The 17801-nt window shown below is 42.0% G+C and overlaps 1 protein-coding gene across 5 annotated transcripts in view; it reads right to left on the bottom strand.

Moving 5' to 3' along the window:
- Window positions 1-3693: 3693 nt before the first annotated feature.
- SH3BP2 (SH3 domain binding protein 2) overlaps window positions 3694-17801 on the bottom strand; it is a 108324-nt gene continuing 94216 nt past the window's right edge. For all 5 annotated transcript variants that reach the window (XM_069070866.1, XM_069070875.1, XM_069070882.1 and 2 more), the window contains 10 exons: window positions 16972-17089; window positions 16653-16723; window positions 14798-14886; window positions 13966-14034; window positions 12125-12830; window positions 9347-9455; window positions 8169-8224; window positions 7200-7278; window positions 6144-6203; window positions 3694-5261 (listed from right to left, as the gene is read on the bottom strand). In XM_069070866.1, the coding sequence (XP_068926967.1) occupies window positions 5124-5261; window positions 6144-6203; window positions 7200-7278; window positions 8169-8224; window positions 9347-9455; window positions 12125-12830; window positions 13966-14034; window positions 14798-14886; window positions 16653-16723; window positions 16972-17089 (1495 nt within the window). In that variant the 3' untranslated portion in view covers window positions 3694-5123. The remainder of the gene's footprint in view (window positions 5262-6143; window positions 6204-7199; window positions 7279-8168; window positions 8225-9346; window positions 9456-12124; window positions 12831-13965; window positions 14035-14797; window positions 14887-16652; window positions 16724-16971; window positions 17090-17801) is intronic.

Consider the following 17801-nt stretch of genomic DNA (forward strand, 5'->3'; position numbering starts at 1 on the left):
CCAAGCATGACAAGCAGAGCTTTGCTAGGAGGCAACAGCTCTGGGTTCTTCCAGTAAAAAAAAAACAAACAACAACAACAGATCATTAAACTATATTAAATGTGAGGTTTCATGGATCATGTAGGAATGAAAAAAAAGCTGCCATTTCTAATCTGTAAAGAGGGAGAAAAAGATGTGTTGCTGTTGTTGCTAATAAGTAGAAAGGAAGCTGATGGTTGAGCGTCTGCTTGTAGACGACACTTTGAAGACAGATTTCCTGTGAGAATCCTCCAGTCCAGGTCACTTAGCATTCAGCTCCTATCTCACAAGGTCTGATTCCAACCACCTCCAAAGTAATGGTAGTATAGATGAGATACAGTGCTGGACTTGGAGTCAGGAAGATCTTTGTTCAAATCCAACCTAAGACATTTAACTATATGACTCTGGGCTGGTGGCTCTGCCTGCCTCAGTTTCCTCATCAATAAAATGGGTATAATAGTACCTACCTCCCAGGATCATGATGAGGATAAAATGAAATAAATGTAAATATTTATGGAATACCTTTTTTTTTTCCTTTTTGGAGGGCAATTGGAGTTAAGTAACTTGCCCAAGATTACACGGCTAGTTTTTGTGTGTGTGTGTGGGTGTTGTGTCTGAGGCTGGAACTGAACTCCAGTTGTCCTGACTCCCGGCCGGCACTTTACTCACTGCGCCATATAGCCGTCCCATATGTAATACCTTTTGTAAACCTTAAAATGCTTTACAACTAGTTCATGTTGTAAGACCCTTTCTTACTCTGCCAGCCTTTACTGACCCTTCATTTTATTAATCTGAGGAAGCACTTCATAATAGCCTTTCTTAATCTCCCAACTACTAGTACCTTGTTCTTCCTCCCAAATCATCTTGTGTCTGTTTTACCTATCCCTATATATGATGGGGCTATTATTAGTCCCAGTGCCTAAACATAAATAGGTGCTTAAGGGTTATTGACCATCATCCTTATAAGGGACAAAACAGGACATTTACATGTGCAAAATTACACCAAACCCTTTATTCTTAACAGACCAAGCATGCTTTTAGCTTTCATAACAAAAACACATTGTTGTATGTCCTCTACTAAAAGACCTAATGATTTATTTCTTTGTGGCTTGGAGGTGACTTGGTTTCTCAAGTACATTGCCAGTGAAATGTGTAAGGCCTCCCAAGCTAGAAAGGTTTTGGGTTTGGGGTCAGGGGAAGGGGCTTTGACTACTGTTCTGGGCCCATCTAAGGGTAGAAAGTCTCATCACCAGAAGATTGACCCCTGGGGTCAGCCAGAGTCTCATGCTAAGTCCTGAAGTCTAGTGTGGTGGGAAATAAAAGGTTTCTTTAGGTAATGAAGTATATTTGTGGGGTGCATGTGTGTGTGCATATCTGAACAGGTACCTACGTATGTGTGTATATATGCATACACAAATACATATGAATGTAAAATACTTCAACTGAATCACTGATTGTTCCCTAACCTCAACATATTGTCCTCTACCTTCCATGCAAGTCATTCCCCACGCCTGCCATGTTCTCCCCCTTCCTCCTCAGCAATGCCTTTCAGAATCACATGCTTTCAAGGGGCAGCTCAGATGCTGTCTCCTCTCCTGATGCCTCTAGCTGAAAGTCAACTCTCCCTACTCATATTCTCATAGCCCCCATTGCTAGATCTTGTTGCCTCTAATTCTCTTTTTTACCTTATATAATGCTCCTCTCCCAACAGTAAAATATGTTTCTTGAGGAATGACATACTGGGCCATTTTAAAAACCTTTGTATTCTGGCATGTAATACTTGCCGAGTGGCCAGTTTCATGCACACATATGTAAAAATAACATGTATGTAACTGTCACATAATGCATAAACAAGAAAAATATTTTTGATTATTGGATGAAGAAACCAAGTTTTCTTGTATCCCATTGGGTTCGATTGTTTGGGGGAGGGAGGGATGTAGATGGCAAAGAGTAATCCTAAACATGTGATTCAGAAGCTAGTGGGTGGGTCTTTTGAACATGGAATGTTAGACTATAAATCATAACGTTTTAGCTGGAAGGGGGGAGAGAGATTTCAAAACTTACAATGTAAGGGCTGAAAGTGACTTTAAAATGTAGAACAGCATCACAGCTAAAAGGGCCCTTAGAGCATAGATGATCACAAACAGGAGCCTTAGACCTTTCAGTCCAAACCTCTCCTTTCACATAAGGAAACGAAGGCCTGGTAAAGGGCTGATTTGCCCCCCAACATCACACAGTGGAGGTGAGGCCTCACACTCTTTGTCCTGCACCACTCTCGTCTCCTCCTCCTGTAGAGTAGGCCCTATCACTACACCTGAAGGATCAGGACAAAACAAAGGCTTAGTGGAATTGCAGAGGGCATCATGTGGGCACTGATCTGCAGCATTAATTTTGGAAGATGGGCTGAATGTCATCCACTGTGGAAACAAAAAAGCACAGGAAAGAAAGGCCCAGCCTTCTTGGCTGTCTCCTCCATTGTTTTTCTTAGGGAATGAAAGTCCGCTGCAATGAAGTCCTTTCACTCCAGACCCTTGCCTCACTCCCAGGCCTCCCCCACCCCCTACTGCTGTCCGGGCACATCGCCCCTGGGAACTCAGGGTTTTCCATGTTGCTCTGGAGCTGATCCCTTGGAATGACTCATTAATTGGCTCTTGCCCCTTTTGAGGCCTTCCTTTGGCTGAACTGTCAGCGTTGAGATTTGATGAGGGAGGAGGGAGTGCAGAAGAGTCCAATATAGTCTTTTTGCTTGGAAAAATGAGATGGAAATCACGACCTCATCAGTGGGCTTTGGAAACAGGGATTCTAGGAATTGTAGTGAAATCAGGAGGAAAGAACTTTTATATTCTACTTTTAAAAATTACACTAGGGACACCTGTAGCCCTTGCAAAAGCAACACACAGCACATGGAGATATTGAATGATAGAATTTCCAAGTTGGGAAGGACCCTACAGGTCATTTAATCCAACTCTGACCTAAGTCATGATTCTTATTCTCAACATCCCAATTAAATACTTCCAGTGACAGGGAACTCACTGCCTTATAAGGTAGTCTAAATCACTGTTGGCCAGCTTTGTTAGAAAGTTCTTTCTTATACTAAACCAGAATCATTTAACAAGTACCCACTGTGATCTGACACTGTGCTAGGCACTGGGCGATACAAAGACAAAAATGAAATAAATCTCTGCCCTCAAGAAACTTACAGGCTATCTGAGGGAGAAATACATACATATATAGGGATAGATTGAGAGATTAAGAAAGGCTATTATGAAGATTAAGCAGAAATCTGCCTCCTGGCAATTCCACCTGGGGTAGTCATAGTCTACCTTGAGAGAAGGAAACAATTCCTAATAATTAGAGCTATCCAGTTACAGAATGGGATGTTTTGTAAGGTAATGAGTTCCTCATCAGTACTGGAGTTCAAGTGGAAATACAGATAGGGGTCATGCTTTAGGACTGGACTAGATGGGTTGATGCCTTCTGAGGTTCTAATGATGAAATTCTGTGATTGATCATCTTTTCAGTTACTTGGGAGCGTTGACAGGAAGTATATGAATCCCAGAAAGCAAGAGAAACATGTAAGCTCCTATCCCTATGCAATACGGAACAAAGCATATTTCACAATTTGGACTCAGAGCCCATTCCTAATAGGACTGGTCAAGCCTGTGTAATCTGAAATGTTTCTAGTTCTGTTTTATTAGTTACCATCAGAGGCCCTCTTTAATTAGGGTTTAGCGTTAGCACAGGGGGAATATCAAAGGACAAACACTCCATGCCAAGTTAACTGTCCCCAAAGAAAAAAGAAAAGTCTGCTGCAATGCAAACTTCTTCTAATGTCTTGGGCTTAGAGTTTCCTCCCTCTCCTGGCACCAAGTTCCCATTTGTATTTAAACAACCCACAACTGGAACAAAAGGGTCAATGTCTCATGGGTTGCACAAGAACAAGTCTTTTGGTTGGCTTGCTGCCGATGAACACGTGCCCAAGAGTCTAGGATGAAAGGTGGGCTCAGTCTGGGACTTAGTGCAATGGAGAACAGCTTCACGATGACACTTTTCAAGGTGGGAACTGAGAGGTCGAGGAGCAGGAAAAAACTATGCACATCGGCCCAGAGAGATCAGAAGTGCCAAATGGAACCCTTGCCCAGGACAGAAAGCTTCTCTCGTAGTCCATTCCCATGCTCCTCCCGAGTAAGGAGGTCCACCACTCTCCGGTGGCTCTGTCTTCTCTTGCTGCTCCTTAGGACGGGCAGATGGGAAGGAGAAGGCTTGTTTTCACCAATATTCTCAGTTCATTTTGTTGCTTGTGCATGTAATCCCAGCCAGCAGGGAAAAGGAGGAATGAAGTCTATGTGAGGTCACTTTGAAATGTTTCTTGCTTGAAACACGAGTTTAATACAATTTTGCTTATTTAATACAATTTAAAACAACACATTAATAATAGCTAGCATTTATATAGTGCTTATTATGTGCCAGGCACTGTGCTAAGTGCTTTACAATTATTATGACATTTGATCCTCACAACAACCCTGGGAGGTAGGTGCTATTATTTATCCCCATTTTTACAGATGAGGAAACTGAGGCAAACTGATTCAATGACTTGCCCAAGGTCACACAGCTAGTAAGTGTCTGAGGCTGGATTTGAACTCCAGTCCCCATGCTCTGTCCAGCACATCCCCTGGCTGCCTTAAGTCATTAGCTCTGCAACTACTGCTAAGACTTCTCAAGCTGACTCAGCAACTCTCTGAGACACTGTATCCTGTGCCCTGATCCAAAAAAGTACCTCTGCTCATTTCCATAGTGGCCTTTTTCTCATTGGTCTTTCCTTTAAGAACTCCTTGGTAAATAGGGTTGAGGATGTGCTTATTTATGATGAATGTCCTTCACTCCTGGGGGGGGGGGAGGTGGGGGAGAAGTCAATGGAAGAAATGTAGAGAGTGCCTCTGGGAGGAACACAGCAGAGCTTTAACATAGGTTCAGAATAACATGCAGGAGAGATGAAATCAAGGACTCAGGTAGGGTGGGCAGCTAAGACCAACCATCCAAATCTTCCTTTCCTCCTTCTGTCTCCAGGTTCAATTATTGCACCAAATCACTGGCTCAGGCAGGTGTCACCTGGGCCCTGAGTAGCCATAGGGATGCTGAAGAAGGAGGCTCTTGTGCCCAGGCAGGACATGGGTGTAATAGTGCTCAACCAGGTTTCCGATGCTCACAAACAGAAGCTCTCCCTCGAGGTAAAATCTGGAGTCCTAGGGTAAGAACAAAGACAATGTTCATCTCTGTAATCGAAAAACATTTATTTCTTGGCCTAGATAATTATTCACAAGATAATCCCTCTTATCTATCCAAAGGCAGAAATTGAAGTGTCAGTTTAGGGCTGGGTTAAAAAGTTCTTTTTAAAAAACCTTTAGCTATGGGTGAAGCATTGCCTGTCACTGGCAGATTTGAGGCATAGACATGATTGGAAGGAAACAAAGGAGAGGAAAGGATGAAAAGGGAGGTTAGGAAGAGGAAAGCGACAAGGAAAGGAGGAAAGTAATGTTACAAAGGGGGAGTAGAAGAAGAGAAATGGAATAGAAATGGGGGAATAAGGCTTCTTAGCCTGGGATCTCTATGGATCCAAAAGGGAAGAGGATGGGAGAAGAGGAGGGAGGAAGAGAGGCACAAAGAGGGGAAAAGAGAAAGAAGAAGAAAAGAGTATGTTATCAACAGCAGAGACTTCAGCATACTTTTCTCCAATTCTAAAAGCTGCCCCAGGATCACCTGCATAGCACCAATCCCAAGGACTTCCTTCCTTTGTTCTAGTGGGAGCCCAGACACCAAGGTTTTTATTCTGGCTTGACAGTCATGTGATTTAGGGTAGACCAGTGCTCCCTTCTGCCTTAACTTCCTTAAGCTCTAAAATGGAGAGGATTCCAAGGGTACCTAGTTGATCTATGTGGGCATAATGGGTAAGAGAGGAGACACCATAGGTGTGATACAGCCCAATACAGAAAGAACCCAAAACCCAAGTTATTTCTGCTATAAGATCTTCTCCAAACCCCAGCACAAGAGATCAACAGTTCTTGCTTAAAGCCTGGTCACAGGAAACAAGAGGCCTTGAAATCTCAAGGCTTGTGAACATCTCTCACCTTTTCAAAGATCCGGTAGTTTCTCACTTTGTTAAAGGCTTCATCCCACACAACTAAAACCTGAATTTAAGAGGGAAAAAAAAGGATTATCAAAAAGTCAGTTCATGTAAGTCCTAGAGAGTCCAATTTGTCCACCAGGGTTAAGGGTTTGTAGGAGGAATAGGCCAGGAAAAATATTAGAGAAAGAGCTTTTCCTAAAAGCTCTGCTGCTTTTCCTTATTTTGTGTGACCTTGGATAGAACACCTAACAATTTATATTTGTAGAGAACTTGCAAAATGCCTTCCCTAAAATATCTGTTGAGTTAGTGCCAGTATTATCTCCAATTTAAAAAATGAGGGCATCAAAGTTCTAGGAAATTAAGTGCCCCTGGCCACTTGAGTAGCAAATGCCAATAGGAACAATTAGAACTCAGGTGTCTGGACCTCAGTCTTTTTATTTGTCAAGGGAAGGGTTTGGATGAGATAATCCATATGGTCTCTCTTTAGCTTTGAGATTCTGTGTTCTAGCCTTTAAGGCTGGCAGAAAGAGGCAAAGACTGAGATTTCTGCCCCCTGCCCCATCATGCCCTGCCAACTTTGTTCTTCATTTTTCTTTTTATCCCCTCCAAAGCCTGGATGGCTGGGTCACTAGAAGTTACAGAAAATCGTTTTTGCTCCTAGAAGGTAAGGGGAAAAGCTCATTGCCTTACTATGAATATTATCATCGATAACAGTATTGCCCTATTATATTATAATTGATAACAGTAATAGTATAAAGATTATCTTTCCAATTAGATTAACTTCTAAGAATCTCAGTTTCCCCATCTGTAAAAATGGGGACAACCCACTGTACTTGCCTTCATAGGGGTATTGTGAGAAAAGCACTTTACAAGCCTTAAAGTGAGCTTTAAATTTTGACTATTAAAATGATTAGACTATCTTGAAGAGGCACAGTCTGTACTTTATTTGTCTTTGCATCTCCCCCAGTGTCCAGGCACTCTGAACACCGCAGGTATTTAATAAATCCTTGGTAAATGAACAAATATATTGAATTGACATCTGTCTGTGGCAAGTTACCTTTCCTGCCTTCGAAGAATTCCTAATACAGTAGAGTCCGTCTTGTGGCTGTCCCCTGGGATCAGTGGCTTTGAACAAGCTAAAACAGAAGATGGCAACTATAAGGACTTCATTGAAGAGTTCCAAATGCAGCTTCCTTCCACTGCCCTGCTAAAGCTGAGGAGACAGGCCGGAGGCCCACCTACTGAGTGCCACCATAACATTTTCAGATAGTACCACAGTTGGTAGTTAATACCTTTACTTGTCTGGTTAAAGAAAAACAAAAACAAAAACAAACTAACAAGTGTCTGGAACTTAACAGGACTGTGATACACACTCTCAAATACTATTTTAAAAGTTGAGTTGGTTTCCATGATAATGGCACCATCCCATTTCCTAATCTCAACTACAGAATTGCTTCCCACCAAGGTTTCCTGTGGAAAAAAAGCAGTTTATGGAATTTTCATCTGTTTTTCTTTCCAAAAAGAAAAATGATAGCACCCCAGAGTTGGAAGGGACCTTAGCGACCCACCAAACTATACCTGAGCCTTCATGAATCCCTTCTATCCCTGGCATCCAAAAACAGTGGAAAGACTGATTTGAAGTCAGGGGATCTGGGTTCAAATTGTAGTTCTACCACCCAATACCTGAATGACTTTGAACAAGTTCTATTCACCTTTCTGAGCCTCAGTCCCCTCAACTGTAAAATAAGATCAGGTTAAATAGCCTCAAATGTCTCTTTCATCTCTAAATTTTCAATCCAACCATGTCCAACAAGTGGTTACTCAGCCTCTGCTTGAAGCCCCCCCAAAGTGATGGGAAGGCTAACCCAACGCTGTTGTGTCCACTCTCTAATTGTTTGGAAATTCTTTCATATATTGACTCCAAAATGACTTCCTTACAACCTCCATCCATTCTTCTTATTTCTGCCCAACAGACTAGCATCCCACATCAAAACCTTTTAAATACAGTAATTGGAATTAAGCGTACTTTTCCACTTCATAGGATTCAGTGGTGTTGACAAAGATAGAATTAGGCAGCGGCACCTGAAAGAAAGAGGAAAGCAATGTATACAGTGCCTTAGCATATGCACACATTTAAACACATCCACACTGTTGATAATAACCTCCCCCCCACCTTGGCTCTTATGTTCTGTATTTCACTGATGCATTTATCACATGAGATTCTGTATTACTGGTATTCTGTTTATATCTCATACTCCTACCAGACTGAGAGTTTCATGAAAAATCTCCATCATGACTTTTAAAAATTTTGCACTTCCCCCAATGCCTCACACAATATTCTGCACACAAAGGAAGCGTAATGACTATTTGGCAAAGGTTTTCTTGAATGAATGCATACTGATGATAGAATTCAGGAAACTCATATTCAAACACTTGGGACCTATCCATTTAGTAGTAAATGCTTTCCTCTGACTGCCCCTCCCTACACCATCAATCTATGCCTAACTGCTAAAGGAACCAACTTCTTAGTGAACCATTCCCAGACTCTCCAAACTGCTATCTCCCTTCCTTGAATTTTCACAACTTCTTGTTCATTCAACTCTTTTAGACAATGATGTTCTATTTTGTCTAAATGTGTCTTAGTCTTATTTTCTGTATTAGTGTGTAAATTCATTAGGGTAGGAGATGTGTCTGATTCATTTTTATATCTCCTTCAGTGCTTAGCTTAGACACAGAATAGGTGTCTAAATGTTTGATGAGTGAACATAGTTGTATGTGTGTCACACTCACTCACACACGTCATTTATTTAGAAATTTCATTTTCAAGATTTTCTCTGCTGCTCTATCCACTCTATGAACAGAGACGATAAAAGTTCCCTTTGGATGAGAGGGCAGGCAAAACAGAATAATCTTCTAATGCAAAGCTCTGACTGCATTATTATTCTGCTCAATAACCTTCAGTGTCTCCCAACTGTCTACAGAATAAAGTTGAAATTCTTTAGGCTGGCATTCAAGACTCTCCCTGATCTGGGAGTACTTTACCTTTCCAGCCTTATCTCACATAACTATCCCATCAATCTATGGAACTTGCCAAACTGGACTACTAATCATCCTTTGATCCCATTCTACCCAGCCCAGGTACCATTTCTGGTCTAACTGCTCTGCTAGGAGTGCTGTTCCCTCCCTTTCATGAATAAACTGTACCTTTTCATAGTCTTCATCCGAGTCCTCAAAGCTGGTATCTAACTTAGCTGAGAGTGATGGTTTCTCAAAGGAAAGGTTTCTGAAACTCTGTCCATCTGGTGGGGATCTCCTGGAAAGAACAAGTTAAACTGTGAACACTGCTGGTTACCATAGCTAACACTTTCCCCAACAAGTCCACTTGTAGGATGCCAGAGCTGGAAGGGCCTTGTAGAGATGATTTATTTCAACTCTCCTCTCATTTGGAAACCTGTCCAAGATCATGCAGCAATGTCATGGCAGCCTGGGGACTAGAACCCAGGTCTCCCAGTGTTCTTTCCTCTCCTCCATATTACCTCCCAGAGCAAGAGTCTTCACTGAGTTCTGAGATGGCACATTATATCCCTGGCACTTGTGCTACTAACCACTAAGTGTCCCTTTCCAAATAGTGCCTCTTGCAAAGAAAGCAAAAAACTCCATTTTCTTCCTTCTTTAAATAGGTGCTAGAAGCCAATCTAATGTAAACTGTTTGGAGACAGGTAGGTGGTACAGTGGAGAGAACATCCAACACAGGAGTCATGAAGACCCAAGTTCAAATCTGACCTCAGATACTTACTACGGTAGCTATGTGACCCTGGACAAGTCATTTTAAACTGTCTGCCTCAGTCTTCTTATCTATAAAATGGAGATAATAATAGATCCTGTACTCTCCAAGGTTGTTGTGAGAATAAAATGAGGTAATAATTGGAAAGGGCTTTGTCAACCTTAAAGCACTATATAAATGCTTCCTATTATTAATACTACTAAGGAGAATAAAAAAATTTGCTGTTGAAAACTTGAATTCAAGTTACACTATTTTGATGGCAATCATTATGGTGCAATTTCAGGACATACAATAGGCTTTGGCTGTAGGGGCTATGGATCCAATTCTCTCCTGTGCCTCTACTAGGCATATATGCTCCCTCTACCAATTTAATTAAGAATCCTTCTATGTTGGGGGACGCTAGGTGGCACAGTGAATAGAGCACCAGGCCTGGAGTCAGGAGGACCTGAGTTCAAATCCAGCCTCAGACACAACACAAAAACTAGCCATGTGACCTTGGGCAAGTCACTTAACCCCAATTGCCCTCCAAAAAGCAAAAAAAAAAAAAGAATCCTTCTATGCCTTAATAGACAGGGTTGGTGAGTTACTTTGATTGGGAAAACAAAACAAACAAAAACAAAAAACTTCAGCTAGAGACTAAACTACTGAGGATCAAACAGGCACAGGAAAAAGCAGTGCTATGGGGTGGAAAGAGCACTTGGAGTCAGAAGCACTTGGGCTTAAATAAAGCTTTGAGTTTTCTTCCAGTTTTGACGTTCTGCGTGAGGATCCCTGGGACTCCCAATTCAAACACTAACCACTGTGGGAGTTGAAAAAAGGTCTGTAAGGTCCTTGACTGCTCTCATTCTTGGTGATTCTGTGATCTTGGGTTCCACTGGCTGTTTACTTACTAGTCAAGTAATCTTAGGCAAGTCACTTTAATTTCCTGAACCTCAGTTTCCTCATCTGTAAAATGAAGATGCTTGAAAGTTCTTCATGGAATTACTGTGGGGACAGAACTTTGTCAACCACAAACCTACCATGTACTTCAAAGATCTGAGATTTTTGTCAGAGTGGGTCCACTCAGGCAGATCGTAATCCTTCTACAACATTAGGGGACAGTTTTTTTGAGTTGCTCTGGCAATAATCAATTTATCCCTGGTAGCTATGGCAAGCTTCTCTGAATTTAAGTAGGCTGTTCCCTGCAAGACAGGTGTGCTCCTGGATTCGTAATTGATGTCTTTTCTGCTAGGCAGAACCTGTCAGAACTTGTACTCTACTGGGAAATCTGTAAGCCATAAAGCCCTACACAAACCCATGTCTTCATTATCCTAAGTTCAGTGGGGTTATGAGAGTGCCAACCAACTTCTTGGTGTGGTAGAGGTTTCCATGTGAGAAATAACTAAACTATGATTGTGGTGGGCAGTTATCATGTTTCTGGATGACTATTAACTAAAGTAGGAAAGTCCTAAAGCTCTCTTTATGGTAAATAAAAGTATTTGTTTTTGGAAGGCGGAATTCATTAAATTAAGACATTATACCGAAGATTGGCGTTTAGTCTAGCTTTTTTTTTTCAGCACAGACTTGTAATTTCATTAATGTGGAGAATGCCCAGCATGGAAGCCCCTTCTGCCAGTGCAGACTGGATTAGCACCTTGTCTGCAATTTAGAGCCTCTGAGTTGCCTGGGGTATTGAAGGCTTAAAGTGATTTGGCCAGGGCCAACACAGTCATGCCAGAAGGGGCTTTTAGTCCATCACACCATAATCTCTACACACAAGCAAAAGGCATTATCATTATGGATCACAATAATTTCTGATATATGTCCCATTAATTAAAAAATTAGTTAAATTAATTTATTTCCAATAACTAAAAATATCTAAGTCTAAGAAGTACACTCTGCAAAGTGTTTCTAATAGGCTTCCAGATACCAAATGTTAGCATACCAAATTTTTCTGATTAGAAATTAAATAATGGCAATACTAATTCTTTCAGAAAAACCCAATCAATTATATCCATAGATGCTAAGAATTCATAAAATTTAGGTTAATCATGGTGTACCCTTCCCCTCCTCTCTCCCCCCACCCAGTATAAGAGAATTAATGATGGTCAGAAAAAGATTTCACATTGAAAACATCAGACCATGTGCCTGAAAAGACTACATCCCTCCAGTTTTGACTGAAGGTGACAAGCCTTCAATTCAGAGGGGTGCAAACTTACTGTAGCTGGGGAAGTGAAGGTTTTTCAGTTCTAGGCTTCAGTTCAGGTACGGGGTGTTTAGGTGCCAAGGCTGGTGGCCCAGGCATGGGGTGTTTAGGTGCCAAGGCTGGTGGCCCAGGCACGGGGTGTTTAGGTGCCAAGGCTGGTGGCCCAGGCATGGGGTGTTTAGGTGCCAAGGCTGGTGGTTTGGGTGTCACAGGGGGCACAAACAGTCCGGGTTTGATAGCTTCTTTTATAGGCTGTAACTCCCCCACCTTAATCAGTTTGGGTTTGTTGGCTGGGATTGGAGGGGGCTCAGTCAGAGGTGATCCTTGAAGTGATCCTCGAGGAGACAAGTGGATAGATTTTAACTTGTCACAGCTTTTGGAGGTATTCACAAGATGACTGACAGATACGACCTCAGGAGAAGCTGGTTTTCTGAAACTGGGCATGGGCGGCAGATTTCCCAGAGGTGGATCGCTCTGTCTCCTACTGGGTGAGGAGGACACTTTCAGATTAGGCTCTGGCTTCCAACAAGAAGAGATCACTTCTCTTTTAAGGTCCTCAGGATTGATTTCCGGCAGGCCTCTTTTGGGAGGTGGGGGAGGATGGAGAGGTGTGGAGCACTTGCTGGAAAAAGAGTGTGACCGCTGGGTTTCTGAGTAGGCTGGTTTTCTTGGAGTGGGGATAGGAGGTGGGGGATAAGTTGGTGGATGAATCATGATATCTGCAAAGTAAGAAGCAAACACCCTTTAAAAGAATGTAACTGCCTGGTTCACTCAAGTTGCTATAGTAAAAAGGGCACTGGATGAGAAGCTGGAAGACTTGGTTTGAATTGCAGCCCTGCCATTTACTACCTGTGTGACTTACAAGGTCCTTTCCAAAGTGAAATCTATGATTCTATAAACTCAACAAATTTAAACCCTTCTTGAAGGAGACACAAAGTTTACATGGGACATAGTCTAGTCTCATGGGGCTTAAAGTCTAGCACAGTGGATAAGACACACGGATAACTATGATACGAAATAATATAAAAGTACATTAATGGTGGTCCAAAACAAAGGGTTACGAAGAGATCTGAGGAGACAGATACAGGGTGGGGACAATGTATCAGCAGAGGCTTCCTAGAGGTTACGGCATTTGGATTGAATTTAGTTTAGAGGATAGGTAGGGATTCAGAAAGTAAAGAACAAGGTGAGACATCCCAGGCATAAGGGACAACATGAGCAAAGATAGATGTGTGAGAGACGACTGGGCTTACATATCTGGGGGATAGTTTGGCTGGAGGAACACAGACAGATATATACATACATGTGCATGAATCTATATATCTCTATCAAATAGCCTTATCCTGGCAGGTTTGAAGACTAATAATGATGATGATAGTTAACATTTATATACTACTCTAAGGTTTGCAAAGCACTTGATCTTGATCTCTACCAACCCAGTGAAGTGGGTGCTCTTATTATCCCCATTTTACATTTGTCCCAAATTACTCAGACTCACAGAGGTGGGGAGATAGCTTCTTGGACTTTAGAGATCCATGACCTCACCTACTTGGTGAACAGAGAAGAAATGTGAAGCCCAGAGAGGGGAGGGAAGGTGTCTGCAGATCACAGGAGGACAGCATCTTACAAGGCATCTCACCATAATCCCTCTTTGTGGAGATGAGCGTACCCAGGCCAGGGCCACAGGCAGACAGGGGGCTAAAGCCCAGCTCCCTGAACCCTGCCACAAGTCACCTAGCACGCTAATGCTCTCCCACGCCCGGCCCCCTCCACACTTCACACAGTCTTCTCCACAAGGGCCGCAGGAACGATGGGCATTTCAGATGATTAAGAAAAGGCCAGGCTGATATTTACCTTCAGCTTTCACAGAGTCCGGGCTATCTGGCTCCATGTACGAGTCGTCATCGTCATCATGTTCATAGTCTGTTTACATGAGCATGAAGGGAAGAACATTTTTAATAAAGAATTCAGTACCAATTTTGTGCGAGATGAGACAGACATAATCCCTGTTGTCAAGAAACCCAAGAGTCTAGTACAAGAAAACCAGCATGGATACAAAGGAATAGGATATAAATTAGGATATGGTAAGTGAGTATAAGAGAAGTAAAAAGTGTGGTGAGATCAGATGGAGGGGAACTCACTTCCTGAGGCCCTAAAGCTCCGCGAAGCTTCCTAGAGAAGGCTATATTTCAGCTGAACCCTAAAAGAAGGAGGATCTCACTAGGTGATGGTAGGCAGGTGAAAAAAGGGCATTCTAGGCATGAAGAACAGCCTTAAACAAAGGAAAAAAGATATGGACAATCTTCATTTCTCTGAAGCAGAGAATAAATTTTATCTAGGAGCAAGTAACCTTATCAAGTCAAGTCCTAGTAGGGCTACTGGGCTTAAATCAAGGTTTTAAGAGGGAGTTCAATTTTTAAAATGCTAGCTAAAAAAAGTTTGCAAATGCATGCGCACGCACACACACACTCTCACATACAGAACAGAAGCCGTGTATAGGAATCAGTCATTTCTTCTTTTTTCTCTGTTGCCAGAGGACACAGGATCACTTTGTTTCATCAGGATATACATGCTTCCAGAGAAGGGGGTGAAAGCCCAGAACTCTGAGCTCAGGAGGATTTCAGGGTGTTCAGGAGAGAGCATGTAAGAGAGAGATGGAGAAGGCACATAATGTTCTAAGACTCACCTTCATTGTCAGTGGGATATGGGGATAAACTGATATCTATGGGACGTTCCACAGAGCCGTAGAAGCTATCTGTGTCAGAACTCGAGTCACTAAGTAATAAATGAAGAAAAGAAAGACAAAAGATTTAACACACACCCATAAGCCAGTTTCCACCCCCAAGGAGTTTACAGGCCCAGACAAGGGGAAGTTTTGAACTGTGATATCCCAGATACCTTGCATGCTATTTAGAGGAAAGAGCATTGAATCAGAAGTCAGAAGATCTGGCTCTGACTCCTGACTCTGACCCTGACTAGCTATGTGACTTTGGGCAAGTCAATTCATGCAACTACCAGTTTCCCCATCTGTAAAATGAAGGGGTTGAATTAAATGATCCTTAGCTCTAAATTTCATGACTTTATTTTCCTGTGAACTAATTTACTAGTTGATATTTTTCATGTCACTGCTGTATTATATTCTTAATATATCATCCTATCCATGTGGTCACTCCCTTGCTCAAAAGCCTTTTATGGCTCCCCATAGCTTAGAGAATAAAATCCAAACTGCTTAGTCTGGTATTCAAAACCCTTCAAAATTTGGTTCCAATCTCGTCTGTGGCCCCCTCTTAGACTATTTTTCTATGAAGCATAGCCAAATGATATCATGTAATTTTGTATGATGACATCCCATGCTTTGTCCCTTCTCTGTATCAAGTTGTTGAAATCTATCTCATTGTTAAGGACCTAGTTTAAATGCCACCTCTTCCACAAAGACTCCTGGATCTCCCCAAGATGGAAATGATCTCAAAACTCAGAGGATGTTGCTTATACCGTTATTTCTGTCCAATATTATACTCTCTTTGGTATGAGAATTATTTGTTTCTCTATTTCATCCCCCCTCCCCTCCACTAGACTGGGAGCCCTGTGAGGACAGAGGCTGTGCTCTGTCTCACTCATGTCTGTTTCCCACACAGAGCCCAGCACAAGATCTCACAAGTGCTACTTTAATTCAACTCAACAAATATTTTTTAAACGCCTGCTACAAACAAGCCTTTTGGTTTTGAGCAAGGGATACAACATTGTCCTGGAAAGATCTTGGCATCTACTACAGAGATTGTGATAGCTACTTGATTGTTGTGCAGAATGTAGAAAAAGGCTATTCCTGAAAGGATATATCTCTCTAGCAACAAAGTATAATAGGGGCAAAAGGAGAGATTAAAAAAAGTATTCTCAGAAGATCTGAGGAGGAAGAGGTCACTTTTAGCTAGACAGGAAGTTAGAAGAGACTTCTGCAGAAGGCAGCAACTGACCTAATCCTTGAAGGAAGGGAAGGATCTTGATCAGAAGTGGAGATGAGGAGGGAAGTATTTCAGGCAAGGGAGATGTGAATGTACAAAGGCCAGAGCACAGAATGAAATGGGGACAGAGTTCATCAGTAGCCCGTAGTATCATAGATTTGGAACTGGAAGTGACCTTAAAGGCCACCGAAGGTTCAACAACCTCATTTTACAGATATGGTTAAGTGACTTATTCTGGGTCACATAGCTAGTCTGAGGCAGGATTCAAACTCAGGTCTTTCTGAGTCCACTCAAGTCTCAAACTGCAAAACCTAGTCTAGTTTGAATGTAACAAGGAGTGTGTGAAGGGAAATAATGTGAGATGAGGCTGAAAAAGCAAGCCGGAATCTCACTGTGGGAGCACTAATTACCAGGGAGAGAAGCCTGAATTTTCTTCTATGTGCAACGGGGAGCCTCTAAATGTGTGCTACATCAACAAACATAATGAGGGCAAAATATGGCTTCCTGTAGGAGCACTCTAACAAGCTCCATTTTGGAAAGAATGTGACCAAACCCCCAAATAGTCATTGAACAGCTACATACCTGAAATCTAATGATGGCTCTTTCTTCTCATGGTAGTGGCCTATTTCCTTCCTTAGCAGGGCCATCCAACTCTGAAAGAAGGAGAAAATTAACCTTCTTGTTATAAATATGGATTAAATACTAAATACATACTGTAGGAGGAGACTGGAAGCAGATCATGCAGAGAGGGCCACTAAGTTGATTTGTCTTTGTAGGCTCATAGGGCATAGCGCCATAAAGGATGTTAGGAATTATCTGGTTTAATTCTCTCCTTTTACAAATTATGAACTGTCTTTTGACCATGGAGACATTCTTATCTGAGCTACTGCTTGAAAATCACCTTTCTTTCATCTTCAGAGGAGGCTGAAAAGAACCAGGTTCGGTGCTTCTTGCTGATATGGACAATCTTGAAGGGAAAAACGTTGTTTGATGTTGTTTCTTCAGCTGCTCTCATTACCCTGGGAGACAAGGAGTACAATATCAAGAAAGTGTAGCAATATGATGGAGTGGAAAGAACCTTGGTCTGGACAGCAACAGACCTGAGTTCTAGTCTCAGTTCTGTCATTGACATGTGGTGTGGCTTTTGGTAAATGGTTTAACCTCTTTGTGCTCCCACAAGAAGACTCTGTCAGGAACAACGACCCCTCAAACCAGGATCTCAGAAGTAGGAAGGACCTCAGAGGCAGTCTACCTAAACCTGAACAGGAATTCTTATTATAACGCCCCCTACAAAGGATCACCTAACTCTGGCTTGCAGACTTCTGGTAGAAGTGGGTAATCTACTGCTTTCTGAGCCCATTATGAAGTTTCTCTTTATATCAAGACAAAATATGTCTTTATAACTTCAACCCAGCTCCACATCCTAGGGCCAAGTCCAACAATTGTAATCCTTCCACACAACAGCTTTTTCACAGATGCAATAGTACATGATAACTGTCTCCTAATATCATAATTATCAATGTTAGTGTTTTATCCCCACAACCAGGCTGAGCTCCATGAAGGCAGAGAGAGAGTATCATTTAAAATTTGTAATTTCCTCAGGTTCCAGCACAATGGACACAGCTTTTGATTAATGTTTGTTGAAATGAATGAATACGTTGCCACGTGAAGCTCAGTGACATTTAAGAGTCTGCTAGGTGCACAAATGACTCCATCCAGTTTTTGCTAACA

The sequence above is a fragment of the Petaurus breviceps genome, unplaced genomic scaffold (assembly GCF_028583685.1).
Source record: "Petaurus breviceps papuanus isolate PSGF00001 unplaced genomic scaffold, PetGlider_PUasm1.0 140, whole genome shotgun sequence".
In the NCBI taxonomy this organism is placed as follows: Eukaryota; Metazoa; Chordata; class Mammalia; order Diprotodontia; family Petauridae; genus Petaurus; species Petaurus breviceps.